Source organism: Jaculus jaculus, chromosome 15 (genome assembly GCF_020740685.1).
Source record: "Jaculus jaculus isolate mJacJac1 chromosome 15, mJacJac1.mat.Y.cur, whole genome shotgun sequence".
Lineage (NCBI taxonomy): Eukaryota > Metazoa > Chordata > Mammalia > Rodentia > Dipodidae > Jaculus > Jaculus jaculus.
The window spans coordinates 27,078,053-27,092,326 of record NC_059116.1 but is presented as its reverse complement, the minus strand read 5'-3'; the positions used below and the strand labels follow the sequence as shown (position 1 = coordinate 27,092,326).

Sequence of the window (14,274 nt, the reverse complement as noted above, 5' to 3'; positions counted from 1 at the left end):
GAATGGGCATGCCAGAGCCTCTGGCCACTGCAAACCAGCTCCAGATACATGCACCACCAGGTGCACCTGGCTTTCGTGGGTTCTAGGGAATTGAATGTAAGTCCTTGGGTTTTGCAGGCAAGTGCCTTAAATGATAAGCCATCTCTCCAGCTGAAAAAAATTATTTTTAAAGGTATTAATCACTGAACCAACATTTCATTATGAGGATTACATGCTCATTTAATTCTTTATTAAGAGCAAAAGAAGTTTTACTCAAAGCAAGAATCTACATAATGCAAGACTAATTTGGAAGTATGTGTAATGCTCTTGTTTGTAAATTACAGATTCACCTGTCACATCTTTTCCAAAGTAAAGGAAGGATCCTGGGATTAAAAAATGAAAATGCTTACTTTGAGACAAGGTCTCTCTCAGGAGCCCAGGCTGGTCTGAACTCCCACTGATTCTTCTGCCTCAGCCTAAGTGCTGGGATCACAGGGGTGCACCACCCTGGCTGGCTAGAATAGTGTTTTACTATCCAAAATCATTTCTGGCCAGCTAAGTAACTCCTTTTACACTATGCTCCCATCAATGTAAATACAATATAATTTCACCATGCCCCTGAAAGCAATAAAGCATTGAGAGTGAATACATGTACCCAATTTCTATGAAAACTTAAATTCATTACTCACTTTCCAAGCATGGTAAGTACCAGAAGGATCTGTCTGATATAATCGTGGGATACCGTCGTCATCAAAACCTACAATTAAGGCTGAAATACCAAAAGGTCTTCGTCCATTGCTCTGTGTATATTTCTAAAAAAAAAAATGTATTTTTAGGATAATTCTAATATCAAATAAGATTCTAATGATTTACTTTCCTGTCGTATTTGACACATTTTTAGGATTTTTTCTGGACTGTCTCAATTCATAATGAAATTTTAAAGAAAAATAATATATATAACCTATAAAATGAAATCATAAATTCACTTTTATATCTCATTTTTCTTAAGACAATTATTTTCTTTCCATTTTTAAAATTAAAATTTAAGGTTAGCATTAAAGGCCTGTTTGATTATGGTACTTTCTTTCTCTCCTTTTTTTTTTTTTTTTCCTTTCATTCTTTTTAGTCTTTTGGGACTCACTTTAAACAAGGCTGACCTGACCTTACTCTGTAGCCCTGGCTGGCCTTGAACTCATAGGAATCCTTCTACCTCAGCTAACCAAGTGCTGAGATTAGAGGCATGCACCACCACTCCTGGATTCATTATGGCATTTTCATACATCCGTGTCATAATATTGTTCTAATTCACCCCCTCCACATTGACACTCATCTGTTCACTCTTTCCCTCTGTTGTCCTCTTTCCTTCTCCTAAATAGTTTCCCCTCCCAATTTCATGTCATCTTCTCTTTCCCCCTCCTTCCCATGTATGATCTTAAGTATGTCCTAATGTCCTGACTGCTCTGGGTACATGTGGTAACATAACCACATTGCAGTCTCTTTTTTAAAAAATGTTTTATTTATTTACAAGGAGAAAGAGAGAGAACAGGGAAAGAGAGACAGAGAGAGAATGGGCATGCCAGGGCCTCCAACTACTGCAAACGAACTCTGCAAGCATGTGCCACTTTGTGCAGCTGCTTGTACATGGTGACTGAGGAATCGAATCTGGGTCATCAGGGTCTGGAGGCCAGCACCTTAACCGCCGAGCCATTTCTCCAGCCCCACGCTGCAGTCTCTAACACAGCAGACAGAGGGCTAGGTACTTACGCTTTACTATGCTGGTTCTCAGTAAAGATGACCTAATGAGTTGTGCTTTGTAAGCAGATCCTTGGTCTACCTTGAAGGACAGTATAATTGTTACTATTATTATCAAATATTCCTATTTGATACCAGTGTTATCAAATATGTTCTGTTCCCTGAATACTGGGTTATCTCTACTTCAAAACCCAGTGAGACATTGCTTTCAGTCCCAAGAAAAACAATCCTTTGTTTCTCTTGAAGAAAGTGCAGCCTTTTTTTTCTTACAAACAATAGGACACTGAAACCAATTATATTCATTACTTTTGTGACAGGGAACTTACTGGGTCTGTGCTTCAAGGAGTGGGATTCACAACCACAGTGGTGTTCCTAGAAGTTGCGGGAAGAGGCAGTCCTGACAGAAAGCTGAGGATGGACTATGTAGGTAACTTTCTGTAACTGTGTATGTCTGTGCTGCACCTGCGTCTGTATATAACTCTGATGTAACATAACTTTACCACAGCTTTCTTCCAGGCTTATCCAGGTATGGGATCCAGTTTATTTTTCAATTGTATCATATTATATGATGTTTTATGAGCCAGTTCAAATGAAATGCAAACAATTGGGCTTTGAAAGTAACCTTCTTCTAAAATAGGGTTTATGTCTTAATTCCTCTGTACTTTCTAATGCTACCAGTTAATACCTAGTTATGAAGTAGATACTTTCCAAATATGTCTTAGAGAAGAAACCTTTTTACTTTACTTTAATCTTTGCTTAATCTTTTTAATTTTAAAGTAAAAAATGTAATATACACAGGGTTAAAATGATTGAAACATATAAAAAAAAAAGATGCACATAAGATCTCTCTGCCCCAGAGTCCCAGGCATTTCCAGAAGCAATCTCATGGTCACAGATTTATAACTAAGTTTCCACAAATATCCTCTGCACTGCCTTTTGATATTTCTAGATGAAATCTTGAAAATCACGAGTAAGAGCCTTGTATGCATACTGTTCTGTGTCTTAGTTTTTGGTAGGTATCTTTTTAAGGCCTGGAAAAATTAAAAGAATAAAAGGTGGGTAATAGTAAAATATTGAACTTCCTTTCAACACGAATTAAGATTTTTAAAAATCAAGAGTGATTTTTTACATGTCAATGATTTAAAACTTTATTATCTAGAATATACATACAGAGAGTTTACCTCCATTCAGACATATGGAAACAGCCAGGTCAGAGATGGATCTATGTGTTTGAAATATAGTAAATCATCTAGTTCATAATGGAACTCAGCAAGCTATATAGTATTACAACATTCATTTTGATTTTATTATTTATTTACTTGAGGGGGGTGCAGATAGCGAGAGCAAGAGGTTGGGTGTGCCAGGCCTTGTCACTGCACACGAACTCCAGACACATGCACCACCTTGTGCATTTGGCTTACATCGGTCCTGGGGAATTGAACCTGGGTCCTTTAGTTTTGCAGGCAACATGTCTTAACTGCTAAACCCTCTCTCCAGCCCACAATATTCATTTTATATATAATAAATATAGAGAAAACAAAACTGAACAGTTTTCTCAAAGACACTAAGAAGTAGAAATGCCAGGATTTAAAATCTTAAAAATCTAGCTCTTGCAGACACACCCTTTAACAAAGTACCTTTTAATAGAGGAGTGGATAAAGAAAATGTAACATACATGCACATGGAAATTTTCAGCCACAAAGAATAAAGTCGAGCTAGGAAGATGGCTTAGCGGTTGAGGTGCTGGCCTGTGAAGCCAAAGGATCCAGATCCAATTCCCCAGGACCCATGTAAGCATAAGGTGGTGCATGCGTCTGGAGTTTGTTTGCAGTGGTTAGAGGCTCTGGTGTGCCTATTCTCACTCATTCAAACAAATAAATAAGCAAAATATTTTTTAAAAGAATAAAGTTATGTTGCTTGCAGGAAAGTAAGTGCCACTGCAAATAAACATATAAAGTTAATCAAGCCAGGCTCAGAGACACACAGTAAAGGTTCTCTCTCATCTGTGGGTCCGATTTCATGTAGATACACAGTCATGTGTGATGCATGACAGGAAAGTAGAAACGGAACTTCCTAGCAGAACAAAAAAGGGCTAATGGAAAGGGGTAAAATCAAAAGGCATAAAGCTATGGAGAAATATGTCGATGTGCAATACTTGCTTGTATAAAAAACTTAAGTATGGGCTGGAGGGATGGCTAAGCGGTTAAGGTATTTGCCTGCAAAGCCAGAGGACCCAGGTTCGATTCCCCAGGGCCCAGGTTAGCCAGATGCACAAGGGGGTGCACCCATCTGGAGTTTGTCTGCAGTGGCTGGAGGCCTTGATGTACCCACTCATTCTCTCTCTCCCCCCTCTTTCTCTGTCAAATAAATAAATAAATAAACCCACATATTCCAGCATGGAATTGAATCCCAATAGATTAAAAAAAAAAAAAAACCTTAAATATGGCTGGGGAAATGGCTCAGTAGTTAAAGACACTTGCTTACAAAGCCTGATGGTCCAGGCTTGAGTCCCCAGCACCCGCATAAAGCCATATGCACAAAGCGGTGCATACATCTGGAGTTCATTTGCAGTGGCAAGACTTTCTGGCATGCCCACACTCACTTTCTCATTGTCTCTGTGTCTTTCACAAGTAAATATACTAAAAACTCAAATGCCAAAAAAAATTTTTGAAAAGTGCACAGATTTACCTATGTCTGCAAATTGGGCAATTAATTAACTAATTTAAATGGTAGAAAAATAAACGATGTGCTTGGTACTTGGACATGGTGGCTCACACTTAAAATCCCTGCCCTCAGGCTAGTGTAGGAAGACTTCTGTGAGTTTGAGGCTAGCCTGGACTACAGAGTTTTAGGTCAGCCTGGGCTAGAGTAAGACTGCCTCAAAAAAACAAAAACAAAAACCAAACAAAAATGTGTTTGTACAAATACAATTTACACTACGAGAAATGAAAATAGCAAATCAATATGTGGGAAAATTTATTCTCAGTAATCAAACACAAATTAAAACAACTATTACAGTACTACTTAATACTTATAAAAGAAAGAAAAATGAAAAAAAAACCTGGATGTTGATTCCTCTGGGACAGTCAGCTGCACAATAAAAATCGGCTCAATCTTTATAGGAGGCAATTTGGTACATATAACAAGAGCCTTAAAATCAAATATAACCTCTAACATAGCAACCCCTTAGTGAAAACTAAATTTAACAATGCAATTTATAGAAGAAAAAAAAAAAAACAAAGATTACGAGCAAGACAGAGTAACATTATTAGGGCAGGAAAAAGATTAAGAATAAATGTGAAAGGAACCAGAAACAATATAAATTTTCAAGTTACTACTGGAAACAGTTACAGTTTTTAAAACTGCAACTAGCAAGAGAATAACTATAAGGATGATGTTACCACATATAAAATAAGAGAACAGTACATACACTCTATCTGACCTAGTCAGGTGTATTTAGGCTTACAGGGGAAACAATGGACATTTCTTTGGAAACTTTAAAGAATATTTTTTGTTAGTGTGTGTCCACAAGTATAGAAATTTCCTATTTTAAATTTTACGAAACTCCTAGAATTGAAAATAATTTTTGATTTTCAATGATTGATGCAATTCAATGTACCTGAGTAAGGATGTCTTTGTGACTATGAAGTAATTGTGAGAATGAGTAAGAAATTTAATAGATTCAACAAGCCAAATGCTTGGAGCAATTGTAGTATTTCTAGGTAGGGCCTATAACAATGGAAAGGGAGAAACGTGTGCAGAGTTCGAGCTTACCTGCTTCAAAGTGGCTATGAAGCGGGTTATGTACTCCACTGTGACAGGGTCCTCCACGGTCAGCTTGTGGCTCTGGCACTCCACACGGGCTCTGTTGATCACCACTCTAGCATCAGCAGTCAAGCCTGGAAAATAATCAAAACTTTAAAATATATATTTCCTTGTCAAAGGATTTTAGCGACCACCAAATCTTTCTTGGCATTCCCTTTACCCTTAATAACGATCTTCTTAAAGGAATTATGAAATAAAGCAACATTTGTTTTACAATGTTACTTGACAAATTCTTATTTCCTCTATAAAGGAAATAGTAAAAAGTTTTAAAGAATAATAGCTTAAAGCTGGAATTTTTTTTTTTTTCCTTAAGAAAGCAAGAATACTCCTCCATTCTGAAGTTGTGGTAGTTTGATTCAGGTGTCCACCATAAAAGTAGGTGTTCTGAATGCTAGGTTCCCAGCTGATGGAGATTTGGGAATGAACACCTCCTGGATATAGTGTATTGTTGGGGGTGGGCATATGGGTATTATAGCCAGTTTCCCCTTGCCAGTGTTTGGCACACTCTCCTCTTGCTATGGTCCATCATGTGTTGGCCAGGGGGTGAGGTTCAGCCTGTACTCATGCCATCATTTTTCCCTGCCATCACAGAGACTCCCCTCCACTCTGTAAGCCAAAATAAACTCTTTTTCCACAAAAGCTGCTCTTGGTCAGGTGATTTCTGCCAGCAATGCAAACCTGACTGCAACATATGTCATTTACAGTTTTTGTTAAGAATAAAACTTTGCTGGGCGTGGTGGTGCACACCTTTAATCCCAGCACTTGGCAGGCAGAGGTAGGTGGATCACTGTGAGTTCAAGGCTACCGCATAGACTACATAGCCCAAGTCAGCCTGGGCTAGAGTGAGACCATACCTTGAAAATCCAAAAAAATAAATAAATTAAATTAAATTAAAAAAATAAAACTTTTAGGGCTACAGAGATGGCCTAGCAGCTAAGGTGCTTGCCTGCGAAACCTAAGGACCCACATTCAACTCTCCAGGTTCTATCTATATAAGCCAGATGCACAAGGTGATACAAAAATGCGCAAGGTTGCACATGTGTCCAAGGTGGCACACTTATCTGGAGTCTAAATGCAGTAGCTGGAGGCCCTGGTGCACAAATTCTATTTCTGTCTCATAAAAAAGAATAAAACTTTGAAAATCAACAATATTGAAACCAATCAGCATTTGGCCTTGCTTCTGTAATGCCAAAATATCATGTGATTAATCCTCAACCTTGCCATAAGGAAAAAGAATGTGTTCTATCAAATGTCACAAACTACAAAATTTATCTGATTGAATGATTGTGGATATTTGTATAAATTAAGGATCTCTTTGGTACTTGACTTCTCTGCAGCCGTTTTGTTTCTTTCACAGTTCTGTTAGTGTAAAAATCCATAAAGTCCTGGAGACAGTCACTTCTCACATGACCATCGGTGTTTTGCAGTCACATTCATTTTTCTTCCACATTATCGCAAACCCTTTTTTTTACTATTTGGAAAAATCTTCAGTCCCCAAAGACAGTATTATTCAGCAATCAAACTGTTGGAATCTGTCACTGTTGAGAATCACCCAAGTACTCATAGGTCAAGTGTGAATTATAACCAGATACTCAAGTGGAGGAAGAGAAATTGATTCTCTTCTCTTTGCAGAAGTTATCTAATGGAAAGAAGTGGCAAGAAATTATCTAAGCTGGGGCTGTAGAGATAGCTCAATGATAAAGGAACTTACTTGCAAAACCTGATGGTCTGGGTTCAATTCCTCAGTGCCCACATAAAGCCAGATGAAAAAGTGGTACCTGTGTCTGAAGTTCATTTGTAGTGGCAAGAGGCTCTGGTATGTCCATTCTCTCTCTGTTTGTACTCCCTCTCTCACACACATAAATAAATAATTTTTAAAAGTTCCTCTTTCCAAATGAACGTCATCCACTAGAGAAATATTCAAGTTGAAACACTTTAGAGACAAAGGAATGTAACTGACGCAAGAGAAACACTAGCGCCAAAGTAACTGAGCAGGATCACTGTGGCGCAGGTTTATAACACAGAGGGAGCAGTCACAGCAACCAGGTACTAGGTAAAAGAGAACAAATTCCTGTTTCAGTTTTGTTTGTTTTTTTCAAGGTACAGTCTTAATCTAGCTCAGCTGATCACCAATTCACAGCAATCTTCCTACCTCTGCCTCTCCAGTGCTAGGATTAAAAGTGTGTACAACTATGCCCAGCTATGAGAACAAATTCTATTTAACAAAAGAATTTGAAATTATAATTCCACTTTGTTTTATAGCAAGTAATTCATCTCTTAGTCTAACGCTGTTAAATTTATAGCACATTACCTCAAAGATACTATCCTAATTCAAAGTGCACACTTTTAAATGAAATTCTATATGCTACATGAACTATTTTTTCAAATTCTTTGTCCCATCCCCAAGGTTTATTTCCCAAACATTAAAATCACAATCTAGAATCAAAGGCAAATTAACACCAACAAAAACATGATTTTTTTTTCAAAATGAAACTATTTTTGCCTGATATGTACTCACTATAAAATACACCAATAGGTAAAATAAAAGCTCCCACAGGGGCTGGAAGATTGCTCAGCACTTAAAGGCACTTGCCTGTAAAGCCTGATAGCCTTGGTTCAGTTCTCCAATACCCACGTAAAACCAGAAGCACAGTGTCACATGGGTCTTGTTTGCAGTGGCAGGAGGCGCCTCTGGCTTGCCCATACTCACTCACTCTTTCTTTCTCTCTCTCTACTAATTTAACTTGTGATTTTTTTCTTTGATCTATGACAGTTTTTGGAGTACATAGTTTAATTCCCACATGTTTGTAGTTTCATTCCATTTTAATCAAAATAATACTTCATGTGATTTCAATATTTTAAATTTAATACAACTTGATTGAGGCAAGATGAATCCAAAAGTGGGTAGGCTAAAAATTCTCTTTTGCTGAATATTTTCTTTTAAACTTCAATATAAAAGTCCCAGTTAAAAAATATTAGAATCAGGGCTGTCGAGATGACTTAGTGGTTAAGGTACTCACTTGCAAAGCCTAAGAACCCATGTTCAACTCCCCAGATCCCATGTAAGCCAGGCACACAAGGTGATGATGCACAGATTGTGTATGCACACAAGGTGGCGCATGTGTCTGGAGTTCGACTGCAGTGGCTAGAGGCCCTGGCATACCAATTCTCTCTCTCTCATTAAAAAAATTAGAGTTGGCAAGAATTATGAGACATGCTTTACTCAATATACAGAGTTAAACAGGCATATGAAAATGTGTTCAACATAATCAGTCTTGAGGAAAATACATGGTGATCCCGCAAGTAAATGTGGTTTACATACTTTAATGAAAGTCCACCATAACAACATCTAAGTATACAGAGAAAATGAATCACTCATATAATGATAGTGGGATGTAAAATAATATATAGACACTTCTGAGTAGAATTTGGAAGTATTTTTATAAAACTGAAGATGCATTATCATGTCCATCAGACCATATCTGTTCCATAGAAATTAAGTCCTTAATTTCCACAAAACATGTAAACAAATGTTCATACTTTTATTGTAACGGGCAAAAACTGGAAAGGCCCTAAATACCATTCAGTGCGCAAGCTGCGAACAAGAGTGGCACATCTATACCAGCAATTCTACTTAACAACAAGGAGAATGCACTGTTAATCTGCAGCAACCAAGGTGAACTGCAAAGGAATTTTGCTGAATGAATTATGTGTGCAAAGGTTCCACATCATATGACTGTATTCATATTACATTCTGAAAATGACCAAATTACAGAAACGAGGCCACATCAGGAGTTGCTGGGAGTAGAGAAGGAGAGAAGGGACAGCACAAGGCAGTCCTGTTGTGATGAAGAAAGAGTTCTTCACTGTGACTATTTGGGAGTAACATGGATCCATACATGTTTAAGTGTCATAAAACTACTACAGGTATCTATTCCAGAGAAGTGAGGCCCTATTTTTCCACAAAACCTGTACACAAGCATGCATGCTTTATTTGTAATAGGCAAAATTCTGGAAACGTACCCTTGAGTGCCAACTTACTAATGGTGGTGCATTCATGCAGTGTGGCACTCCTCAGAGCATATGTAAATGGATGCATGCAAAATTGCTGGGATCTGAACAAGTTCTTTGGATTTAAGGTTCAAATGTTTTCATGATTTTGAAGATGCAGTCATTAATGGAAAACAGTAAATAAAAAATGGAATTCTCTGTGCTTCTTGTGACTTTACATTATTTCACAGTAAAAGTATTTTTAGCTATGAGATGTATAGCTCAGTGGTAAAGTGCCTGCCTGGCACATGGCTTTTTAACCTTTTCTACTTCGAATCTTTTTGCACCAGAGAAGTTCTACATGACCATTAGTATATAGTTATATAAAATAAGTATATAAATCAAACATTTGCCGATAATATTATGAAATTATTTTAAAACATTTCTTTGGTATATATGTATCAATTATTAAAGTAGAAGCAAATCATCACATTAACAATACAAATATGATTACTTATTTTCAGATAAAGAATTAGCCTTGGCTGAATATTTGATAATGCAGGATACCAAACAGCATTAAGGTTTTTCGGAGTTGTTCGATATTTTGAATTTGTAATCGTCAATTCTGAGTGCTGCTCCACACAATCTTGAGGTACAAAATGGTAAAAGCGTTTCAGGGCCATGTTTCATGTGTATGTAGTATATGATGAATATGTGCGTGTGTGCAGGCCAGACGTTGATGGTGGCTGTCTTCCTCGACTGTCCTCCTCTTCATCTTACCAAGGGTCAAGTTCTCAAGTCAGCATAGCAAGGGCTTTATCCACTGAGCCCTCTCCCCAGCCCTGTTTAGAATCATTTCAGAAGTTGGAAATTCTATCTTAATCCTAGTTTAAAATTCATTGAATGAAGGCTGGAGAGATGGCTTAGCATTTAAGGCACTTGCCTGCCAAGCCTAAGGACCCAGGTATGATTCCCCAGGATCCACGTAAGCCAGATGCCTAAGGTGGTACATATGTCTGGAGTTTATTTGCAGTAGCTAGGGGCCCTGAAGCACCCATTCTCTCTCTCTCTCTTTCTCTCTCTCTCTGCCTCTTTCTCAAATAACTTAATAAAATATTTTTAATTCATTGAATGGATGATTTTTTTCATGAAACTTGAGTCAGCAATTTGAATAGTAACCTTAAAAATCAACATTTAATCCCAGCACTTAGGAGGCAGAGGTAGGAGGATTGCCATGAGTTTGAGGTCAGCCTGGGACTACATAGTGAATTCCAGGTCAGCCTGGGCTAGAGCAAGACCCTGCCATGAAAAAGAAAATTAAATTTTAATTTTAAAAATTCCTACATTTTACCACTATACTAAATCCTACTAATTTGATGCTTACATGCTAAGGAATTAAGGTAGGACATATTGTTAGAACTTTCTTTTTCATAAATAAACCATTCTGCTCCTATAAGAGTAGAAATGCAATTTATAACACAGAACATGTAACACTGTTGAATCTGAGTGGCAGTGTTTCAGGAAGTGTTTGCAGGCGACGTCTGTGTGTGGCACACACACTGTGAAGTATGCACCTTGTACTCAGAACTGAGGCTGCAGTGAAGTTGTTAGGTGCCGAACAGGCCTGTGCCAACACACATCTCAGCTTCACGTTTCATTTTGAATTAATTTTGGTCAGTGTGCATTCAGAAACCTTTCACTGTTATAAATTTTCACATTTACTTGGGTCACAAACCCAGTTTAAGAAGTTAAGACCTAGTACATGGGAAGCCATGAGTTTGAGCTCTAGCAGAACACACACACACACACACACACTCATACACACATACAACACACTCACCACACTTTTTAAGGTATGAAAAGAAAACCAGTTCCTTAAAGTTATGAGGTTTACATCTTTTAACACTTATCCATCATTATCAACCATCATTATTAGATACCCTAGTCTAGAGAGCTGCATTATTTGTGTGTGTGTATGGAGGGAAATCTGTATAGTATGTGTGGTGGTTTATGTATAGTCATGTGTGCACATGCCCCATGTCCACACATGCAGAGGCAGGGAAAAACACTGGGTGTCCCCTCTATTGCTAACCCATGTGCTTCCTTGAGATGACGCCTTCCAATGATTCTGCAGCTTCCTATTTCCACAAGACCCAGATATTCTCCCATCTCTGCTCCCCATAGGCCTGGGTGACAGACATGTGTGGTCACAGCCACCTGTTTCTATGGGTCTCAAGCCCCTTGAGCCCTCAAGCTTATGTGGTGAGCACTCTTACCCACTTAAAAGTCTCTCCAGCCCTATGATATTCTATTATTAATTTTTTTTACATTTTTAATTTTTTTTATCTTTTCATTTATTTATTTGAGAAAGAGAGGAGATAGAAAATGACAGATAAAGAATGGGAATGTCAGGGCCTCCAGCCTCTGCAAATGAAGTCCAAACACATGTGCTCCCTTGTGCATCTGGCTTTTGTGGGTCCTGGGGAGTTGAACTTGGGTCCTTTAGCTTTGCAGTCAAATGCCTTAACCACCATGCCATCTCTCCAGCCCTGTTTTTTTAAAATTTGTATTTACTTGTTTATTAGAGAGAGAGACAGAAAGAGGTAGATACATATACAAGGAATGGGTATCCCAGCACCTCTAGCCACTGCAAATAAACTCCAGATGCATGCACCACCAATGGGTCCTAGGGACTCGAACTCAGGTCTTTGGCTTTGCAAGCAAGCACCTTAAAACAGCTAAACCATCTCTCCAGCCCTTAAATATTTTATTTAGTTATTTATTTGAAGGAGAGAGACAGAAAGACAGAGGGTGGGCACATTAGGGCCTTTAGCCACTACAAACAAAGTCTTGTGCATCTGACTTACGTGGGTACTGTGGAATCAAACCTGGGGTCCTTAGGTTTCACAGGAAAGTGCCTAAATGGCTAAGTCATCTCTCCAGACGCTTTTTTAAATGTTCTTTTTAAATATAGGTGATATTGCTTGTTTTTAGGAAGAAATGGAGTGTAAATACTCATGTTGTGTAACTGTAGAAAACCTGGTTATAGGGGCAACTATGTTACTACAGTCCATTAAAATACCACCCATCCTTATCCAGGTTTGTAAATACCTGCAAAAGCCATGCAGACGTGGTCATCGAGGGCACAGATTTTCCTCACGGTTCTTTCATCTTGAAGCTTGGCAACAGATTTCTTTTCTACCCCAAGCACGACTATATTGGTACCTCGAATTCCAACCTGCCAAGTCATTAAAACAATTTCAATTTAAAACTGATGAGTTATTGTAACCCATCACTAATAGTTAATGGGTTCCTCCCACATTTACGTAAAATGTAAAGAGTGAGTTGTGCCGGGACGTGCTTATCGCAAGCCTATTCCCCAACCTCAAAGCAAGTAAGACCAGGTAGAAACGGCAACGGATATACCTACCGTCAGTGAGGAAACCAAAGTGAAATGTCCTAATCTCATCAAACACCTGAGAAGTGCTTTCTAAATATAGTACATTAAAAGATATGTATAGTCCATTTAAAAAAATATTTTATTATTTTTTGTTTTTCTGAGGTAGGGTCTCATTGTAGGCCAGGCTGACCTGGAACTCACTCTGTACTCCCAGGCTGGCCTCAAACTCTGAGAACTCAGAAACCTTAAAAAAATAAAAAAAGGTTCTAACCCTGACCATATTTAATTAATTAATTTTCAAGGAAAGAGAAAGCAAGAGAACACATGGGCGTACCAGGGCCTTTAGTGGCTGCAAACAAACTCCAGATGCCTGCACTACTCTGTGCATCTGCCTGTATGTAGGTCCTAGGCAAAGGTACCTGGGTCTTAAGGCTTTACAGGCAAATACTTCAATAGCTGAGCTATCTCTCCTGGCCTATTTTTTTTTTAATTTAATTTATTAGTTTTCATTTCAGTGAATACAGGCAGTTTGGTACCATTATTTAGGCTCATCTGTGATCTACCCCCTCCCATTAGACCCTCCTTGTTAATGAAAATGGGTCGTGCATTGTGGAGTTAGCCCCCAGTTATTAGTATGATAAATGTCTCTGCAACTCATGACCCTGGCCTATTTTATTTTAATACTGTACTTATTAGCAACGAGAGAGAGACAGAGAGAGAGAGAAAACGGGCACTCGAGGGCCTACTGCCAGTGCTGCAAACTCTAGAGACGTACAACTTTGTGAACCTGGCTTTATGTGGGCACTAGGGAATGAAATCTAGGACAGCAGGCTTTGGTAGCAAGTGCCTTTAATTGCTGAGCCATTTCCCCAGCCCTGTTATTTGTTTAATTTATTAAAAATTATTTATTTGTGCCAGGCGTGGTGGTGCAATCCTTTAACCACAGCACTTGGGAGGCAGAGGTAGGAGGATCATCATGAGTTCAAGGCCACCCTGAGACTACATAGTGAATTCCAGTTCAGCCTGGGCTTAAGCAAAACCCTTCTTCGAAAAACCAAAGGGAAAAAAATAATAATCTATTTGTGTGTGCAAGTGTGTATATGTGTTTGCCTGCCACGGTGCATGTACGGAGGTCACAGGACATCTTTGAGGTATCTGTGCTTCACAGGGTCGCTTTTAATTATTATTTCTTATTTTTAAATTTTATTATTTATTAGTGAGAAAGGCAGATAGAATGAGAATAGGCGCATTAGGGCCTCTAGCCACTACAAACAAACTCCAGAGGCATGTACCACCTTGTACATCTGGTGTTATGTGAGTACTGGGAT

At 38.4% G+C, this 14,274-nt stretch overlaps 1 protein-coding gene across 2 annotated transcripts in view; it reads right to left on the bottom strand.

Moving 5' to 3' along the window:
- Positions 1 to 14,274, bottom strand: part of Psma8 (proteasome 20S subunit alpha 8) — a 53,008-nt gene that overhangs the window by 16,095 nt on the left and 22,639 nt on the right. For both annotated transcript variants that reach the window (XM_004654844.2, XM_004654845.2), the window contains exons 2-4: positions 12,658 to 12,784; positions 5,506 to 5,630; positions 669 to 791 (exon numbers count right to left, since the gene is read on the bottom strand). In XM_004654844.2, coding sequence (XP_004654901.1) covers positions 669 to 791; positions 5,506 to 5,630; positions 12,658 to 12,784 — 375 coding nt within the window. The remainder of the gene's footprint in view (positions 1 to 668; positions 792 to 5,505; positions 5,631 to 12,657; positions 12,785 to 14,274) is intronic.